General features: G+C 38.9%; 1 protein-coding gene across 1 annotated transcript in view; it reads left to right on the top strand.

The window, feature by feature from the left end:
* Nucleotides 1-450: 450 nt before the first annotated feature.
* SNX25 (sorting nexin 25) overlaps nucleotides 451-21,222 on the top strand; it is a 64,943-nt gene continuing 44,171 nt past the window's right edge. Inside the window, exons 1-4 of the mRNA XM_054383018.1 lie at nucleotides 451-487; nucleotides 7,729-7,945; nucleotides 17,354-17,526; nucleotides 18,349-18,535. Coding sequence (XP_054238993.1) covers nucleotides 466-487; nucleotides 7,729-7,945; nucleotides 17,354-17,526; nucleotides 18,349-18,535 — 599 coding nt within the window. The 5' untranslated portion in view covers nucleotides 451-465. The remainder of the gene's footprint in view (nucleotides 488-7,728; nucleotides 7,946-17,353; nucleotides 17,527-18,348; nucleotides 18,536-21,222) is intronic.

Below are 21,222 nucleotides of genomic sequence, written 5' to 3'. Positions count from 1 at the left end.
GGGGATTCTGAATCACTGGCTCCATACTGAGTTGTCAGAGCTCCCATCAGGGGGAGTCAAGTAAGCTAGGTGGCAGTGGGGACGATTTCTATTTCTGATGTGAATTATACTCCTTTCTATATAAGGACAGCATGAATCACTGCTTTTTGTCTAAATCCCAAAAAATGTTTCTCACTACACCCACCTGTTTTGGATATTACAAGAGCTAGTACTTCAAAATAGACAAATGTCTGTGTAGTACAGCTGCTTAAAATGCAGCAGCTAGAAGCATCCTTAAAGGAAGAAGGCCAGAAGAATGTGAACCAAAACTACTGTGTGATGACCATGAATTCCAGTTTTATTTCTCTTATCATTTTTGGTTTATTCCTTTCTCTTATGATGAATGTTCTTTTTGAATTTCAGAGTAATTGGTCTGGAAGCTCCCATGATTCAGTCCAATCAAGGAGAGTGGTCATTTCTCACAACATGGATAAAGCACTGAAAGAAGGTAGGTCTTAATGTGGGCAGAAGATCTTTAGACTGAATATCTCTTGTTGTCTTAGCAAACCATGATTGCATAGTATTCCAGAATTTTACAATATGACCTTGGTTTATTCCTTCATGCAAAATAGAAGTGCAAGGTCTTGGTCTTCCCAAGAGATCCAATGTAGTATGCAATGTGGTGTTGTGGTTTTGCAACTTAACTGGTATTTTGTCATTTTAGTGTCTGTTTTTTACAGAAATATATTTTAATAGAATCCTTAATACTTGTGCACTAAACAAAAGGGTAACGTATCAAAGATTTCTGATTGTTTATTTGCTGTACTGATAAATCCTGAAGAGTTTTGCAAGCAGTCTTCTCATTTAGTACAGTTCTTGCCATGAGAACTGAATATAAAGATCAACATTTGTATTTTTGGCTGATACAGTCTATGAAATCTGTGGATCACTGTACAGTCACTGTACTTGTAAAATGTGAACTGACGTCATACAGATTTAAAATATCTTATTTACAACTCTATAAAATAAAAAATAGCTGCTGTTTTTTTCAACTGACTCCTGGTATTGCAAAATATTGTAGAACATGAGATAACTTCACAATGTGAAGCAAAACTTTTTTGATTTGTTGTTTAAAAGATTATGCTAGATTGAAACTTACAGTTTGGAGGAGGAGAACTGGATTGCATGTTAAAAGAAGGGAACACATGAAGAATTATGTACTATAGCTTTTAAAATAGGTTTGTAAAATTTGATGTAACTTCAATATTTTATAAATATTTCATCCGATTTTGTATATTTTTTTCCTTTTAAGATTTCTTTGCAATGCTGTGTTTTCCTTATTCTTTTTTTCACATTGAATATATTTTAAAATCAACATTGCCTTACAGAGGTTGCTTGTGTTATGAAAACTTTTTGGGATGTGTAATGTTTTTGAAGTTATGAATAGCTGTTAGCAAGATGGGTAGCTAAAATATAAAATGAGAACACTTTGCTAGCTCACATTTCTGTGAAGGTGAACTATTATAACATACCATAATTTGGTTTTAGGCACCATTTTCATCTGGAATCTGTCAGAAAAGAGAATTCATGATGATGTGAAAGGCATAGTAGAATTTAAATATTACATGTTTGAAACATGCACTAGCAAGTTATTTGCTGTATTCTCCCATGTGTACTTCAATATTTGATAACCTGCACTGGAGTTTGAAATTAAGCCTTGACTTAATCTGCCTAGGGTTGGAGGTAGTGGGGTTACCTGGAGACAAACAGGTATTGTGCAATACTGGGGGAACATTGTTGTGTTACACTTCCCTCCTCTTACTTACACATAGGAGTAATGTATCTGCCTTCATCTAAGGTATTTATCCTGCAGATCATTCAGTCTGGGTTCGTGCGTCTGTCCTCATTCAGTAAAGCTTAAAGAAAGTTACCAATATTAAAGTGATTCATTTTCCAGAGTTCACAGAATTGTCAACGTTGGAAGGGACCTCAAGGATCATCTAGTTCCAACCCCCCTGCCATAGGCAGGGACACCTCCCACTAGATCAGGTTGCCCAGGGCACATCCAGGAATGGGGCTCCCTCCATCTTCCTGGGCAATATGTTCCAGTGTCTCACCACGCTTATAGTGAGGAACTTCTTAACTAATCTAAAACTACCCTTCTCTAGCTTGGATCCCCAACTCTCTTAGCCTGTCCTCGTAGGAGAGGAGCTCTAGCCCTCTGATCATCCTTGTGGTCCTTCTCTGGACATGTTCCCGCACATCCACATCTTTCTTTTAATAGGGTCTCCAGAACTGGGCATAGTACTACAGGTGGGGTCTCATGAGAGTGGTATAAGAGGGGAAGAATCACCTCTCTCGACCTGCTGGCCACACTTCTCTGGATGCAACCCATGACACTTTCTAGGCTGCAAATGTACACTGGTGGCTCTTACTGAGCTTCTCATCTACCAGCATCCCCAAGACCTCTTCGTCAGGGCTGCTCTCAAGCCAGACACTGCCCAGCCTATGTTGGTGCCTGGGATTGCCCCAGCCCAGATGTGAGACCTGGCACTGTTGAATCTATTTTTTTTTTTTTAATCAGATAGAAACCAGATGTATATTGGAGTAGGATGCAGAAATAAAGTTATTCTTGGTACCATAATAGGATGAGCTACAGAAATAGTATAAAGGGTTTAAAAAGAAGCCGTGGGGGTGTGCCTTGTGGAAATCAGAAACTTCAGTTTTAATGTCCAGACAGAGAGGTTAAAGCTATGGTGAGAATACGGTGAAAATACAGTTTGTGACTTAGAGAAAGCATGGCATAAAGACCATATTCTGAGGAATAAAACTTATAATTCTTTACAACTTACCATTGAAGATACAACTATCATCCACTCAGAAAAGAGCTGGTTTAGGAATGACAGAACGAAAAGTTTAATACCGAGAAGGTTGACAGTAGTTTAGTTTGTAATCCATTCCTGTTTCCACTTTTTTTCCTTCAATCATTGTCTGTTCTTTCTTTGCCATCCAAAAAAAACCCTGGAGTAGAATACCTTCATATCAGCAGGTGGTGACAACATGACTACTTTTATGTTTTATTCTTTTATTCTAGGTTTTCCAATTGTGGGAAGTAGCAACTTGGAGAGCAAGGGATTTGTGATTTACATGCCACTAGAGCTCTTCTCACTTCTTCAAAGAGACTGATGGCTTTTGACCTGAAGCAATTTTCTTAAGTATAAGCAGATTCTCTCTGTAGCTCCTGCAAAGGCAGTTTGTAACAGGCCACCTTTTATTGAGTGGTACAGTCAGGGGCTTTATCTTTCTCCAAAGTTCCAAACCAGTGCTGAAGATGTTCTTCTGGTCCTGGAAATTGTATACCTATACATAAGACAAGAACTTTAAATGTTAAACTTTAAACTAACGTTTAAAGTTTCCCAGATAGACAAGCAGTAGTAATACAGCAATTTTATCTTGGTTAGTGTTTTAAACATCAACAATGAAAGCTTGCCTCTGAGAAACTTAGTGTTGATGGGATCTCTACTCTTATGTTAGCCATCATGACAAAAAGCAGTTAGTGATATTCTTTCTGGAAGTCTGCCTTGGTAAACTCTTCCACATGTCTTCTCAAAGCTTTTTAGAAGTAAATGTAATGAGAGCAGTAGCACTATTATGATAGTGCGGACCACTAAGACTTCCCCAGGAGTCATCAGGCCAGACAAGAAAACTTCAGTAAGGCTAAGGAAGTTATGAAAACAGCCATTACTGCAGTTGGAGCCAGGCAGACTGACACAGTCAACGTCAAAAACTGAAGTCTACCTTCTCAAAGAAGGTTAGGAAAGTTAGCCAGAAGTAAAGTTTGAATAGTTACGCCAAATGTCTGTGCTTAACCCAAGCATAGATAAAGAGCAAAGGATCTTCTGTTGTGACAGCTCACTTGCCTTTCTGCTATTTCTTTTTAGAGTAGCTTTTCACCCTCCATTCTCACTCTTAAGTTTGGAAAGATCTGGTTGCATTTCTTCCAGGCCTTAGTGACTAACAAAGCCAGCTTCTCTGTTATGGATGAGACTATGCTTTTCATTCTACCACATGCAGACTTAAGCAAGCTTTTTTGATTTCAAAAGGTGTCTCTGTCAATCTGTTGGAGATACTGAAAAGAAGCATTTTATTTTTTTATTAGAGTTAAATGATCAGTCTGCTGAAAATAAGCAGGACATGTTGCTTGCCCTGTGAACAGCTGTGGAATTTTTAGTTGTCTTGATGTTATGAATGCTTTTATACAAGTTCACAGTTAAGTAAAACTTTTACTAATGATATAAACCGATACCATTTGTGTTTCTCTTGCATTAGTGCCATACTTTAGTGTTAATCAATATCGCACTGATGAGGATTACAATACCTGCATATTCCATGCATTTTTGCCAGCTTCTTCAATCTAGATCTAACATGCCTTAAATGCCTTAAAAAGTCTCATTCATGTAGGCAGGAGACTTCCCCTTCTCCTGAGGGTTTAATCCTCCAATTCACACTCTTACCACCTCTAGAGGTTTTGAGTAGGTGTTGTCAGGTTATCACAGTTGATTGAGTTTTGGGGTGGGTTTGTTTTAAGATTTTGCTTCTCTTTACCTTAGATGCAACATTTTCAGAGGAGCCAATATCACCTAATTTCAGCAGTGCTGTTGCTGGCTATGTGGAGGCAATCCTTTCATCCATTTTGAAGTCTTCAACTGGTTTTCATCATCGATATATTTAAGTTTGCCTAGGGTTTACTAGTTGGTTGCTAATTGTCTTGCACTACTCAAGAGTTGCCTGTTGATTAACTCAGTCATTCTATGCTTTTGCTGTTGTTACAGTCAGCGTGTGGACTTTTTTCTCTGGGTTTTAGAGTGGCTCTCCTGATGTTTCTGTAGTGTCTTACGTGACAAGCTGCTTTACTGCATTTTTTCTGGTGATTCTCATTGTAGCCTGCTAGTGTAGTTGGAAGGATAGATACCAGTAATCATCCTTAGTTTCAACAGAAGGAGTCGCATATGATTCTATTTCAACCATCAGTCTTATTTCAATAAACTTAAAAACATTATGGTGTTTAGATAGCTTTCCTGTGATGGTCATTGGCTGATAATAGTTGCCTGTATCTTGGATAGCTTCTCATCTTGCCAAAGCTAGTGTAACAGAATTGTTGGGAATCATCTTTCTACACTGTTGAGCACTAGGCCCTACCAAGAAGGAACTTCTCTTTATGTTGATTTACAGCTCAGTTCTAAACTTCTTTCCTGTCTCACACTGTCAGCAGAGCAGTATGAGAGGGCAGTGCTTCTGAGTGCTGTTTCATTCTTAATTACATCATACTTCCATGAGCTGCAGGTACAAGGTGAGGGAAAGCTGTGAAATAGCCTTGCTACTGTGTGGTGTGTTTTATGAAATTCAAGTAGTCAAGACCAAAACAAGCGTAATGTTATAAAAAGATTTTACTTGTTAAATATGCAGAAAGAGAAGGCCTTGTAGTCTTAAACCTCAGAGTCTTTTTTTTCAATCAGTAGTACTTGAGTGACTAACACTGAAATGTAGGGTTTGGGGTTTTTTTTCAGTGACTTTTGTGCCTTTTCTTGATTGGTTGCATTCCTGTTTGTCCTTCATTTGTTTTACACAGTGAAATGGTGACCCACTTCTACAATACTTACAGGCTTTTGATGCCTCTTGTTGCTTATCTGGTAACTTTGTGTGTTCAGACCATATCATATGGTAGGTCAGGAACAGGTCTCTTAAGAGAGGCTGTGCTCAGTCAGACCTGTGCTGCTGTTGTGCAGCATACTGTTTGGGCTAAGGGCTGTAGCTGTAAGCAGGCTTATCTGCTGTGTGTGTAGCTGGTCTCCCAGGAACTTAATTTCATCTTCCATTTTATTGCCATGTACTCTGTAGTCTTTGTGTTACTCTTCACAGTCAGTCTTTGTCTCTACTGCTTTAGTAATGACAGGAAAATTGGTCCCTACATTACTTACATACTGTACTGGATCATTTATGAATGTGTAAAACAGCATGAGCCATAACACAAATTCCACTACAACTCCACTGGTGAAACTCTGCTGTGGTGAAAATTGACTATTTATTCATATCCTTTCTTATTACCCCTTAAAGTATTTTATGGCAATGACCCATCTCTTATTTCAGAGTGACTTATCCCTCAACCATGTGTTGAGGTCACCTTGTTGGAAATATTTGGGGAATTTAATTAGATTGTACCTGTGGATCAGATATTGCCTGTGTTCTTGTTGGCCCTATGAAGACCTCTGTTAGGGATGCAGGGTTGGACATCCCTTTACAGAGGATTTTTTTTTCCCAATATATCTTATTTCTCAACTTAAGATCCACATGTTAACATTTAGAAATTTGCATTAGCTTCTGCCACTCTCTATTGTATTCTTTTTTTCACAGTTCTCAGAAAAATAGTTGTTTGGGTCCAAAATATGAGCAAGACTTAGTTTGGATACATGTTCTCTCTGCTGCTGGGATTCAGACACTTGGATGTAAGAACTCTTGACAAAGGGTACCTAGGCTAAATTATTTGAACAGAAAGCTGTTTGTCAATTTATTTTAACACAATTTCTAGATTATTTTAATAGATTTCTTCCTTTGTTTATGCATTTGCAAATTTCATGATTTTTCTGCACGTTCATAATAATTATTGAAGAAGCAACAATGTGGTGGAATAAGAGACTGTCAGGGTATGATCTTTTGCACTGTTGCAGTGCCAGGGAGCTTTCTGTAGTTTACCAACATGCCAAACAAGTAACTTCTATCAAAGTGGAAAGTAAGAAATACTGGAGCCACATGAATACTTTGTAGCATGGGCTTACACTGTCAAATGAGATGTACTTTTGATATAACAAGTCTGAAATCAGAATGTCTACTGAAGAAGCTACTCAGATCATCAGGATCACAACTTATTTTCCCCCTTCTTGTTCAGTTATCTTTCTGATAGATGCAAACTGACTCCTCTTTCCATCCCAGCTTTTTCCCTGTCTTCATGTAACTGCTAAAAATGTCTTGTGCTGCACACACCTGCTCTCTCCTTGACCACCACGGACGTCTGCTATGGTGAAACATCAGTAAAACTGGCAGCAGACAAATACTGAAAAGGCAAGTCAGAATGGTAGAAGGTAGTGTTGCCATGGGACTTAAAATTACAGTAATCTTGGTTATTGCTTGTAGGTATGGTTTGGAACACCTGGTCACTTTTGAAGTTCATGCTGTCTCACTAATCTACTTGTTCTCTCTTATCTCTAGCCCTTCCGATCCTATAATGTACTCTCTGCAATGTTGCTCAGTGTTGTGTATGTCTTTTGAAATCCAAAAATTTTCCCACCTCTCCTTTTAGCTGTGACTTTGGCATAGAGACTGTTGAATTCCTGTGCAAAGAAGGCTACTTGTGGTCTGCAACAGCCTAGATGTAGGTTATATGACAGTTTGAATAATCAAATCCACTGCTGAGAGACAGGTTATTAGTTTGAGGTTTGTATGCAGGTAGTAACCTGACCATCTGAGCAAATCCACTTACAGGCTTTGCTTTGCAAAGTGACCTCCAGTAACCTGTTAGGTGCAGATTTCTGTATCTTCGCCAACCTTACTTTCTTTGACAAGAATTTAAAACCCAAAGACAGACAGACAAAACCTATTCATTTTTCAGGAGAAGGGTGGAGAATTAAGTTTTCCCTGTCTTGGTGTGCCTTCATTGGCAGTTTTTGCTATTTATTGTCTTGTTTCTCTTTTCAGTATTTGACTACAGCTATAGAGATTACATCTTGTCCTGGTATGGGCAACTCAGCAGAGATGAAGGGCAGCTGTACCAGCTACTATCTGAAGATTTCTGGGAGATTGCCAAGCAGCTGCGACAGAGGCTGAGTCACATTGATGTAGTTAAAGTTGTCTGCAATGATGTAGTGAAAGCTGTACTCTCACACTTCTGTGACCTTAAAGGAGCCAACGCCAGGTAAAATTTTCCACAAAATGTGGCTATGTTTTTTCTGTTTCTCTTTTTGCATTCAGATGTGCTATATCAAAGAACAGTATAACAGTTCTGTAGGCAACTGATAAAGCAGTTCGAGCTTATTGCCTGTTTTAGAGATCAAGCAGGCTTCAGGACATCTGTAAGACCTGTGGAAGGAAACATTTGCTCTCCTTTTCAGAGAGTTCAGATTCACTGCTGTTTCCATTTTATCCTTGCATCCTTTGCTCACAGCAGGAGGTGGGCTGTGTGAGCAGTTCATGCAAGTAGCACGAATCTAAAGGAAAGGTGCTGTCAGAGCAGTCAACAGACAAGAAAATGGTCATTTGCACCTTACCCAAAATAGCACCGAGGTTAATTCCATTCAGTTTCTCATTTCTTCTAGCTTGGGGAGACAAAGCCTTGTGGTTTCTCTTGGCCTGACCTGCAGTAACAAGTTTTTTTTCTACTGGAAAAAATTAGGTTATCTTGCTAATTCCGTGAATTTGTTTTTTTGGCAATTTGCTTTGTCCCCTTAAAAAGCTCATCTGTCCACTAAATATGAGATTTGCACCCAAAACTGTAATTGCAAATGGGAACCCTTAGTCTATGGAGTTCCCATATCTGAATGGACTATTTGTGTAATTGTTTGTGGAACTGGGGCTTTTGTCTGTCCTTACCTGCAGTTTCAGTCATTCCAACTGGAATACGTTTTGGTCATTCAGATTTAAACTACACATTTTATACTATGAAGTTGTTTTGCCTACAGTTAGATTCACATATTTTTAACACCCTTCCAGAAAAGAAAAATAACTTTTGTGTCTGTGCCCTGTTTGTGTGTTGCCATTCAGACTTCTTCCTATTCTGGAGAAGATTGGGTTAATGTATCTATGCTGACTTAATGTAAGCTAATGTGTAGGAAATAAAGACAAGAAGCTAAAGGGTGGTTGCATTCAAGAAAATAAAAAATTAAGGATTATGCAGATTGAAGTAGATCTTGCACTGGATTCCAAATATTGATTGCTTGCTTTCAGCTCTGGAATGTAGTATAAACTCCTTGGTGAAGTAAAGCTCTTGATTGTGCTCCCCAATTTTTCAGCATTATGCTTGCCCTTGCCCTTTTTTATCAGTGAAGTGCTTTCTTTTGGGAAGAGTTTCATTTGAACTATTAAAGGATGATGATGTTTGTGGTATTTTTTAAAAGTGTGTTTTTGTGTCTAAAGCTAGGGACATAAAATCTATTACTCAATTACTACTTATTAATAATGCTGATTCTTGATGAGGGTCCCTACAGAAAATTATGACCACTTCCTCTAGGTCTTTGGTGGATTGTTATTTCCACTATATAAAGCTAAAATATGTTTTCTTGGGTGTTTTCCAATTGACTCTTTCACTTTGGAATGGTAAATGTACCTTAGTCAGCGCTGGATAAGGCAGGCTACATTAACACAGTAATGAAAAAACATCCTATCAAGAATCAATGTGATAGGAGTTTGGAAAACCCCAACAAAACCTGCAGCTGTAACTGTAGATTTTGTATAGATTGAAACTGGACTTTGACTGTTTTTTCACATACTGCAAGGCTGTGAATTCACAAGGAGGAAGGCCTAGTTTTTAAGGTATCTAACAAGATCAGAGGCATGATGGAAAAAAAACAACCGAAAACACAAACCCAAACCAAAACAACTTTCTCCCTGTGTTCTCCCTGTGAGTCAGGAACACATTTGCAGCACAATTAGCCAAGTGCATCCTGGAGGGTAGAGAGGGCAGTATTGCTATGTAATGCTGGAAATGTTTGTGTTGGTATGTGGGTCCAGCATTGTCTGAGATGACAGTATACTTTCCAGGGATTAGAATTGCCTGATCCCAGGAATGTTGTCTTAGTCTGATGACATGATATGTTTGTTGAAGGCACGAGGCAGCTCTTCTTCAAGATTTAACTTGATTGATCTTGTATCTTGATAAAAATGGCAGCTGTGGAAGTTTTGGTGTTGGCTTTGTAATTTTTTTCATTATGCTTTTTGTGTTTGGTGTGGTTTGTTTTCAGAGGGTCTTTTTTTCCCGTATGTGCTTTTTTCAGGTGTATTTATGATGCTGGCTTATTAAATTTATTTCTTTTATTTCTTAGTTCAAATAGGTCAGGCAGTTTTTATTCTGCTTCACTGTCAAGAAGATTTGAGATCTGAGGGTGATACAGGTGAAGAGCCGCATCCTCCATGTGGTTCTTGTAGTTCTCAGAATCGATTTAATGAAAGCACATAGTGAGTGTGGAATGTACTGATGAAAGTAATTTAAAATGAGTTGCATGTGCACTTCAGCTCACAATTGTGCTGATTGAGACTTAAATGTAATTCTGCAAGATTCTCTCTTGAAAGTCTAATTAAAGAAATAGCAAGGCTGAAAGGAATGTTTTATGATTTATTTATTTATTTATTACATAATTTCCTGTAGAGCTGTTGATGTTTTTATGAATTCTTTGGTTGTGGGTGTGGTTCTGGTTTGTTTTTTTTTTTTTTTTTTGAGTGGGGTGGGTGGTGTTTCTTAATATGATTTATTTATTTACTTGCTTCCCATTTTCAAAGCAGACAGATTTATCTTATTTGTCATCAGTAAGTTCCTGGTCATACATGTCTCCTAATCAGTGTACTTATTTGGAGTTTCTTGCCCTTGAAACAGTGGTACTGCCAATCCTAAACCTGCAAAGATCCAAATCTCATGGGCATTGTTGTCAATGATAACTTTGAGGATGGCTTTTAATATTTTTTCACCCCTTTTAGGATTAATTTTTAAGCTCTTCCATGCCATCATGAGGCTATATGAAAACGAAAACAACACTTTATACTGGGAGCATATACCAAACCACAAATACCAAGAGTCTTTTAATGTTACTGACTATAATGAATCTTCACAATACAAAGAATTACTAGATGGTCCCAATTAAGCTTCTATCCTAGAGAAAAAGAGGTACTTCTATGAAGTCCCTATATTACGAAACCTGGAAGCCTAGTCATAGATGGCAGTCCGGTATTACAGAACTGCTGTGGGTCCCATGTTCCTGAAAGATGAGGAATTGTTATTAAAGAGGTGTAGATATTGGCTCAGAGTTACTTAGTTACAGCATGAGAAGGAAACAATGATATTTCTATAATGTTGGTAATGTTTTCATTTCAGGAATGCCAAAGCAAATTTGCTGTTCCACTTTCTTTTATAATGTGCTGGATGAAATTGCAAGCTTGCAGCAAATGTTGGTATTGATGACTTTTTTGGAGTATGTTCAGTAATGGCACAAAGCAATCTTGGAGCAGGGGATAGGTATGGTAAATGTCAAAAGTACTGCTTGGAATAGAGCAGGTACAAAGGAATTCACTTTGGCAGGCTCTACCTGTAGATCTATAGTCACAGACCATTGCGTTTCAGTGGTTTGGGGGACACCTGAAGGAAATCCCCTTGGTTTCCAATTCTATGAAATGGTAGTGGATAGTGTTAAAAATTCAGAGCAGGCTTAAAGATTTAATGAAATGAAAATTATGGAAAAGAAATTTATGCAAGGTTAAGGCTGGCATTGTAGCTCAGGGGAGTGAAAGAGGGATATGACCTGTTAAATATGGTGTGTAAAGCACGAGTTCTGTCTGCTCTTTTAAATTACTGAAGTCATCTGCATCTTGATAACACCAATACGTTCTTGATTGTTCAAGAAAATACAAATGAATTAAGTTGGCACTTGCCATTATTTTTCTATTTCCTAAAGCAGATTAAACGAGTCTGATCTATAAAGCCTGTATTCTGCCTGTTTTGGAACTGTTTGCTAGAGTGCCACATTAATATTAGTTCACTGCACACAATTGGATATTGGCTGGGTTTTCAAAGATGCTTCTAAAAATAGCTGTACACATTTTTAGTGAAGAGCTTTCTGTAATCAGTAAGTGACCTTTTGTTTTGAAAATCCTACCGCACAGTCCTAATTACACACGTTCAGAATTGGATAGGAAGTAAAGTAATGCTTCTCTTACTATTTAGGTTATTTAATAGTGCTTAATATTTTTAGTGACACTGGAGAGATGTAGCAGCATTCTGTTTTGTGTACACACATGCCAATTGCAGTTGTTTCTTTTCCTGTTTGTCTCTGCAAAATGAACAGTGCCTTTCCTTTCTTTTGATCATGTTCCCACAGAGTTGAAGATCTAAGTTTTGTATCAAGCCTTAAGGATATGCCTGATCAGGACATTTGAGCTCCTGCTCCAGAATAGTAAATAGACATGGTTCAGTTAGCTGAGCAGTGATGTTTATACTTCTGTGATTGCTCACTGCCATTTTTTTTAAATTATTTTTTCTCCATTTATTTTTTCCTTTCTTTTTTATGGGTATCAGTGAAGGGAAAGCCCAAGTTAAAAGGAATGCAGTTTTCTGGGCAGACCTTTCATTGAAACACAATATATTTTCAGTGCAAGCTGGCAAGTGGTTATATAGAGGCAAATAGAACGTTAATGTTTTATGTATAAATGCAAAAGAGAGTATAAGCCTGGATGTCTTGTCTGTTTTACCACTGGCAAATTGATTTATTTTGTAGCTGTTAAACCTCCTCCTAAGCTGCTTCTGCTTTCAGTCTCCCTTTTATTTCTCTTGCCCAAACTGCATGACTGTTGGCAACACAATTGTTTGGCACTGATGTGCAAGGCTCGTTCAGAGATGAATTTCCTGAAGACTTTGTTTCTCTGTTCTTTTCATAACAATCAGGTGGAATTATGTGCCTTTTTTTTTCTAGATCACACTTCAAGTATCATTTAGCTAGGAAAGCAATTAAAACAACTCCCCTTCTAGAGACTCATATCTTCTTAGGTAATGGAGATATCTCCAGAACAAGTGGTCTTGTGAACTGGAGAATATTCAACTCTGCTCTCCCCTTGCATTCCTTTAGGAAGGAACACATTAGATGAATTAGAAGGGTAAGAATCAAATATTTGCCCTTCTACTTGTTTATTTGGTTCCATTTTACATTTGCCTTAACGAAGTGCTGGCATAGGTCCAGCTCAACCAAGCTGTATATATTGGCTGTTGACTGGGAATAAATTTGTACAATAGGGACACAAAGATGAGGAGAAATGACTTCTCTTGCATGGATGATAGTATAGGTGCAGTTAATGCTCCAGGGTATTTGCGGTCCCAAACAGACTGGCATTTACAAATATGTAAAAGAGGATGGAGTCAGGCTCTTCTTGGTGATGCCCAATAACAGGACAAGGGGCAATGGCTTGAAGTTGAGGCATGGGAAGTTCCATGTAAACATGAGAGAAAATTTTTCACTGTGAAACAGGATGCTCAGGGGGGTTGTGGAGTCTCCCTCTCTGGAGATACTCAAAACCTGCCTGGTTGCATTCCTGTGTGATCTGGTATAGGTGATCCTGCTCTGGTAGAGGGGTTGGACTAGATGATCTTTTGAAGTCCTTTCCAGCCCCTAACATTCTGTGATTCCTCAGGAGACAAGTAGAGAGATACTGAAGGCAAAGACAACTAATCTCTAGTGATATTTTATGCACATTATGTCCCTGCTTTGTGCTTTGCACATGTTAATGAAGTATAGCTTGATCTAATCACTATGCAGAATGTCAAGTAAATAAGGTAAGTGTGCAGAAAGGGTGGATTTGTGTGTTCTTCATCAAGAAAAGTAATCGCCATGTACTATCATTTCTAACTCTGTGTTGTTAATAGACAGGAATTAGTTGTTAGTAGAGGTTAGTTTGCTGTTAGCCACATGACATTCCTTGTAGGTCATCCTGTTTGCCAGCATTTTACATATGCTTCTGTCTGTGTTTCTAAGTGGCTGACTTTGAGTAGACCAACCTGCCCAGAGAAGACTTCAGTTCCTCAGTAAGAGGTAGATGTACATAAACGAGCCAGACTTTCTGTCTGCCAGTAGTCTGCCTGAGACATGCCTGGTTTTGGGTAAATAATGCCTTTAGGGAGAGCATGTGATGTGGGAACGTTTGATGCAGTGTAGAGAAGGCTGCAGGATATGGCTGGAGTATGCAGGAGGAATGGAAATGCACAAAGGAAAATAGCTAGGCACTAAGCTGCCAGGGAGAAAAGATCCTACCACAACAAGATGAACAGCTTTCTGAGCTCAGTCAGCTGCACCACCAGTTCTGGTTGATAATGAAGACTACACATCATCTTCATAAACCACTGCTCCTCAGAAGAATGTAGTATTTATATCCAAGTTGTTCCAAGGGACTTATTTTGAAATTTGTCTTGTAACAACTAAAACCCCTTCCATGATCCACGTTTGAAAGTGAAACATTTGATTCAGGATTGAGTAAGAGGCTTCAGTCAAACTGAAACCACATGTCATCTTTGCATTCCTGTTGTTCTGAAAGCTAAAAATTAATTTTGGTCACCTTGAGACAAATTAGTTCTATTATTAGAACTAAATTAGTGCTATTATTGGAGTATTGTTACTATTCTTATGTATGGCTCCATCCTGGGCTGACTAGCAAATCAGTTGTTGACACAGTATTGTCTGTCACTAGCCACTGTATAGCAGTGTCTAACTGAGGACTTTTAATTTGACTGTATACAGTTGTCAGTCACTTCTCCACATAAAGAGGCAATGGGCTTGGAACAGGTCTGTGAGTAGTCAGTTAACTCACCAGGACAGCAGCCTCCATCTCTGGGAAGGAAGCAGATGTTGTAGACGACAGTAGGAGGCAGTGATATGAGACATGACAAACCTCAACCTTTGAAACACTTTAGAGCCTTCTACTGAGGACCAGTCCTGGCTGCCTTTGGAAATTACTGTGGTGCCTCACAAATGACATTACGTATGTCTCACTGTAACCACTGGCATGGTCACCTTGCTGTTAAATTGTGTATCTGTGACTGGAACACATCAGATGTGAGGCTATGAAAGAACTGCAAGGGCATCTTGTCTCTGCTTGTGTATCTATTTATAAAGAAAAGGTGCTGCGCTGACCTGCACTAAGGAGTCTCCTTGGCACAGCCAGTCAAACATGTTCTAAGAAGTCTAGAAAACCATCGGCACCTGTGAGGAGATGAACTGGTTAGTACTGGGCACAAACATGAAGGTGAGGGAGGTTTGCTCCCTGTTTCTTTCAGAGCAGTGATCAGAAGAGCTGTTAATGACACAGATTGTGCTATCATGGGCTTGCTCATCCAGCAGCATGTTGCTGTGCGTGCTCAGTGGTGCACAGCACCCGCTCAGTGTTTAGTGGTGCAGCAGATGCACAACCAACCTTTCACCATTAGCTCTGAAAGGCTTTCTTGCTTTCTGCACAAAACGCACCTACCATGATTTCCAGGAGCAAGGAGATCAAGGAGTGTATTGGTAGGTGTTAATATATAGTATAGCTCACCACACCTGTCCTAACTCCAGGCCTGATGTACTTTCTTTAAGTTAGAAGCCTAATTATTTCACCAAGTGCAAAATGAAAACAGCAAGAAAAAAAACATTAATGTCCAGCTTGCATAACCCTCAGAGTTAGTGAGTGGGAGATTGTGATGGTTTGAAACTGTCTTTTTAATTTTTCTTCTCAAAGTTCAAGCAGAGAAAGCGAAAGAATGTAAATAAGTCACTACTGGGTGTAAGAAAGCAAAATAATGATTGTTCTAAACACTTCCATTGGATAGATAGAAATGTTTAAGAACCACTACTCAGAACAAAGCTGGGGCAGTCTGCAGTCGGAGTGGGGAGTTGACTTCCTTGCTGGGCTGCCTGGCTGCTGCTCCTTCTCTTCTGGCTGAAGATAACACACTGACCTTGGCGAGCTAAGTTAACAGCCTCCTTGCTTTTAACTAACTGCTTTCTGCCAGGGGATCTGGGGGGAGGAGGCCCCTGGGAGAGAGGCCCCTTGGGAAAGGTCCCCTTTTGGGGGGAAGCAAAGGGAGCTTGGTTGTGCTTTTCTGTTGATTGTATATATTTGTAAATGTTGTGAATTTTGTATATTTGTACATATTCATTGCATTTCATCATAGATTGTAGATTTTGCTTGCAAATACAGCTTTTGTTTGCTTCCAGACTGAGCTAGCCTGGTTATTGCCGGTGTGGGGGGAATTTCAGCTCACATTGACACAGTGATAGTGAGTACCTTCCCCAAGAGGCTGAGACTGATTTTGGCTGAGAGAATTCTCCTGCTCATCTGGAACTGAACCAGAATTAGCCAGAGGCAAGAATCAGACTCCACTGAAGGGAGGCATGATGGGCTGTGACCCTGAAGCATTTAGGATGATGGGGGAAAAATAACTTTATTCCCTAGTTGTTGTTGCTTTTTTTTACCTATGGTGACTTATTAGGATATAGCATGAGCATGTTCCAGCTTCAGCCTACTGAGTAGAGGACTCCGCTTGAGGTAAATTGTCTTGTCTCCTATATGAACGGTTCTGTGATCTCTGCATGCTTGAGATGCTCAGATCCAAGCAAGTGTTATTACTTGATTTGGTCAAGAAGTCACTTGCCAAATGTATTACCTGGCTGAGAGGTGATTTTTATAGAACTTGGAATATGCACATTCAGACCCATCAGACTGAGCAGAGCCCAAAGTCCGGGGCCTCTCACCACGTCTGGGGTGAGAATGGTGCCCACAGGGGTAGATGGAGTTACACTGAACCCCTCCAGTTTCATACTGTATATACCCCACTGATACTCATAATAGGGTCAATTCTCTGCCAAACTACTTGAGGGCACTTGTCTGGCCAAGCATCTCTGCTTTAGGAGTCAATTCACCATTCTCTGTGTGCCATCGTGTTTCTGCTCTCTTTCTAAACCTGTGGGTGGGTTTTGAAAATAATTTTCTAAATCAGTTTTCCGCTCAGAGTGTAGCTGGCTGATAATACCAAGTCTGTTACTAAATAGGCATCTTGCACAGACCAGTTTGATGTAGCCTCCAGGTGGCAAATTGAAAACTGCTGTTCTAGGAATAGTCAGGTCAAACAGGCCAGTTTTTTACTGGGAGATCATTTGCCAGTAACAAAGGAAATATGGTGATTTCAATATCTAACAGATAGATCTGTGTCTTAAACTGGATATGATTCCATATCCTTTGCTTAAAAATTCAGGTCTCTAGTTTGCTCTACAAGAATGTATTTGCTTGTCTGGACTGTTTTGAAAAATTGGACAAGATTTCACTGTAAGTTCAATGACGGAACATTTCTGAGTTTCATTCAGAAAAACTTTTTCCTTTCCATTTGCTGGTTTCTATTTATTTGAGGCGGTTTTAAAATACTCATTTCTGTTTTGGCAGCTGAAAAATTGACAGGACAAAAGAATTTGGAAACACATCTTATCATCATTAAGAAAGTGTTTCTTACCTAATAATGGATTTTGGATATATTATCAATTAGAGACTATCCATGATACAAGTGGTATGTAAGTTTTCTCTTTTCTTTTCTTTTTTTTCTTCTTAGGCAGGAAGAACCACCAAGACCTTTTTTGCTGCACCCATGTTTGAGGAGCTCTGATGAAGAAGTAAGATTCCTGCAAAAATGTTCTCAAATTCTGGTGTGTTGTCTCCTACCCTCAAAGGATGTCCAGTCTGTCAGCTTGCGCATTGTCCTTGCAGAAATACTTGCAACAAAAGGTAGATCAAAGATCAGAGATGATTAACCATTTGCACCTGTACAGTATTAGTAATTACCTACTTAATTATCTATGTCTTGATGCTCTACTTTTAAATTCTGAAATTTAGTTTCTGTGATAACCACCAAGACACTTTATATTCTCAAAATCAAACATGCTTACTCTCTTGACTTGATGCCAAGCTGTTTAGCACCTTTCAGGATAAAACACAATTTGTCCATTCCATTCTTCTATTTTTTTTTTTTGTTGTTGTTGTTTTCAGAGGAACACTTTTGCAGGTCCATGGCATTATTTCAGTGATGGTATGAACAATTCTGGCCTTCTATATTTTTATTCAGATATGTAGAATCACGATACCAAATATAATTAAATTTTTTTTGGACATCAATTTATCCAGTGTGGTTCTTTAATTGGGGGGGGTGTCTATTTTGCCTTTTACTTTATCAACTACATTTTAATCTGATCATAAATACACTAGTCAATTTTTATGTCACTAAATTCAGAAATGAAGTCTCAAGTACATTGTGATTCAATTTACTTGTAGCTTTCATTTATAGTGGCTGCAATGGCAAAGCTTTCAAGGCACCCACAGATAAAAACAAAAACACTTGGAATTTGTCAATGCATGTCAACTTCCATGATAAAATAGGAGTTTTATCAAGAAGTACATCCTATCTCAAATGTACTATGTAGTCCAGAAGACTAGTTTTGGATTTTTATCAACTTACATCCTTATTTTTGCCTTGTATCTGCAATTTTCTTTTGAGGGACAGCAGTTATTCTTCAGCATAAGGATTTTGTTTTAAAATATTTTTCCTTCCAGTACTGAAACCAGTGGTGGAACTGCTGAGTGATCCAGATTACATTAACCAAATGCTACTCAGCCAGCTGGAGTACAGAGAACAGATGAATGAGCATCAGAAGAAAGACTACACATATGCTCCTTCATATGAGGAGTTCATCAAGCTCATTAACAGCAGCTCTGATGTTGAGTTCCTGAAACAACTGAGGTATTTAATGTTTTGCTGTAGCTCATTGAAAGTTAAACATGCTGCTTTTGCCAGCCCATTACTGAGATTTGAATGAGTTGTGATTTTTCTTTTTAAATTCAATTTTGGATTTCTTTTTCTTTTGATAAAGCAGAGACAGTAAGGATGATAAGCCACAATGTTTGTTAAGACTCTAATACAGTCAGCTTTTTAGTTCAGTGGCAGAAAATGTTAAAAACTTCTGCTTAGTAGTGTACTGGGGATGACTACACTGTTGAAAGGTATAACTGACCCCTCTTTCCAGCTTGCCTCTGTGGAGTTGGATAAAATAGTATGTTGAATTTCCACTAGTGTGTGGTTATGTTCCCCTACCACATGTCCTCCTCATCTTTATGAAGTATGGCTGTCCATGGTAGTCAGGTGACTGTAAACTGGAATGACCTTAAGGACACTGGGCATTCAGAACAGCTTGCTGTGATTCTGTGACACAGAAAGAGGGATTTGAGTGCCAGCATGTTTTACCACTGTAGCAGAAGTTTTCCTAGACTGCTGTGGAGAGGTGGTTTTTAACTGCATCCTTTTTTAAACAAGTTTATGAACTCTGGAGAATTCCCTGAAGACCAAGAAAACCTCATTCCACTGGGCTCCTATATATGATTTTGATGTTCCTGTTTTCTAATGCAAATAGTACCTGGTCACTGCCATACTAATTCCCATGCTCCCTCACAAAAATCTCATCTGTTTATTCCTTCCCTCTTTTATCATGACATGAGATACTGCTTACATCTCAAGCCCACTTGCCCAAGTCCAAGATATTTATCCTTGCCTTATCTTTATAGCTGAGCTGTTTCTTGTCTGATTTCTGATGTAAGTGAAAGGATAAGGAACAAGCGACTAGGAAGTAGGAAGCAGAGAGAGTACCGTTGTAGGATCTAGATATTCTTCAGTTGGTTTTGTTGAGCACAAAAAGCTCTGTAGGGCAGTTGAAGCCATTTCCACAGTGGTTGTCCTAATCTGTTACCACCAACTTGAACTGGTATTTTTCCCTCTTCCCAGAGTCCCCTCATTTGCAGCTGCAGGTCATCTTTCCCTCTTCCTAAATGGCTGCAGCAGCATCTGAAAGGCATAAGCATGCTGATCGCATTTGGTGCAGTTATCTGCTGTGACCCAGACCTTCTGTTGCACTTGGCTGAATCAGGCTAAATGATGGTTTACCAGAATGCAGTATGTGGGCTGAATAAATAGCATCTTATTTTCTCTCATTCTCCTCTTTGATTCTGAAACCACTTGCATTTCTGAGATGGGAAGATGCGTTTACGTGGTGGTGAAATGATTTTGTTGCTTGGCTACTTGCTGTTCATCTGCTGTAAAATTTGCGCTTTACTCTGCACCAGTGTGCTTTCCTGAGAGCAGAAATGAGCCTCTCTTAGACTCTGTCTAAAATCTAATTGACATCATATTTATTAGCATAATCACGCTAATGGATCTGCTTGTTTCAAAAGAAACTCAACTCTTCTGTTGTTGTTCAGGCACATTAATGCTCAGTGTGCTCTCTTTTTAGCTGATAGGTCACTTTAAATTGTGTTCTCTAATATCAGATAGCAAATTTACTTTCTGAAATAATGTGGGTTTGGCTGCACATATTCTTCTGTAGCCTGTGGAGTCCAACTACCATCATCTTGAGATATGTTCTTCTACACTCTACATAATGTTGATCAGTCTAAGCTGATCAATATTTCAATGGAAGATGTCTGAGAAAATGTCTTTTCAAAGAGAAATGGTGTGTAATTTTGAAGACAGTGCTCATTCTTCTTCTGTTTGTACAGACCCAGTCTTTGTGTGAGTAGGGATTTCTATTCTGTTTGTCCCTGGTGCTGGAGGAACACCTAGAGAGAGCTGGGCTGTAGTCATCTCAGTGTTATGGAGAACACTTTCTAAAGCTTTCGTCATTTAATAGAAGTTTACAAATTTATGTCAAGGAAACCCCAAAAGTGGTCCCTTTGTGGATGCGGGGGTGGGGGCGTAGTGTCATTTTTGATGAACAAAGTAAATGATATTACAGGTTGTAAATAAAGAAAAATCTATGAAGAAGGAATTAAAGAGGAGGAAACAAGTAAGCCATTGTACAGTCACCACGGAGGAAGACAGTCAGGGTCCATTGGAATGATAGCAGTGGGGAGAATGCCTCCAGTTCTCTTCCTGCAACAAATAAATTACTGGCATGTTGTACTTAAACTTGTTTCCCAGTTAGATGCTATTCTGGGTAATAATACTCTGTTTATCAAAGATTCGTGTTCTTGATTTTTATTTGGAAATTATTTTTCAGTGCCAGTACATGGCACTCACAAACTATAAGCCTTCCCTAGTGTTGCCGTGTAACATCTTGGTAAAGAACATATATAAGTGGTAACAATTTTCTGTGTAGGCTAACTTTGAGGGAGATTTATCCCAGGCCACGACAGTGGCTGGGAAACTGTGTGTTTGGTTTGTTGGTTGGTTGGTTTGGATTATTTTTTTTTCTTGAAATATCCTTGCCATGCTTTATCTTTGCAGCTTAATTGCTGTTTACTAAGACAAAACACATTGATTGATGAAAGAGGTCATGAGGCACTGATAAACAATTCCCCAGACTCTTAATGGACTGCAGTAAAGAAAGCTTAGACTCAGGGTGCTCTTTGGTGTATGCACATGATGTTAGGGAAGTCCCA

The sequence above is a fragment of the Indicator indicator genome, chromosome 8 (assembly GCF_027791375.1).
Source record: "Indicator indicator isolate 239-I01 chromosome 8, UM_Iind_1.1, whole genome shotgun sequence".
Lineage (NCBI taxonomy): Eukaryota > Metazoa > Chordata > Aves > Piciformes > Indicatoridae > Indicator > Indicator indicator.
Note: the sequence above shows the minus strand (reverse complement) of the source record. Positions and strands in the feature narration are given on the sequence as shown.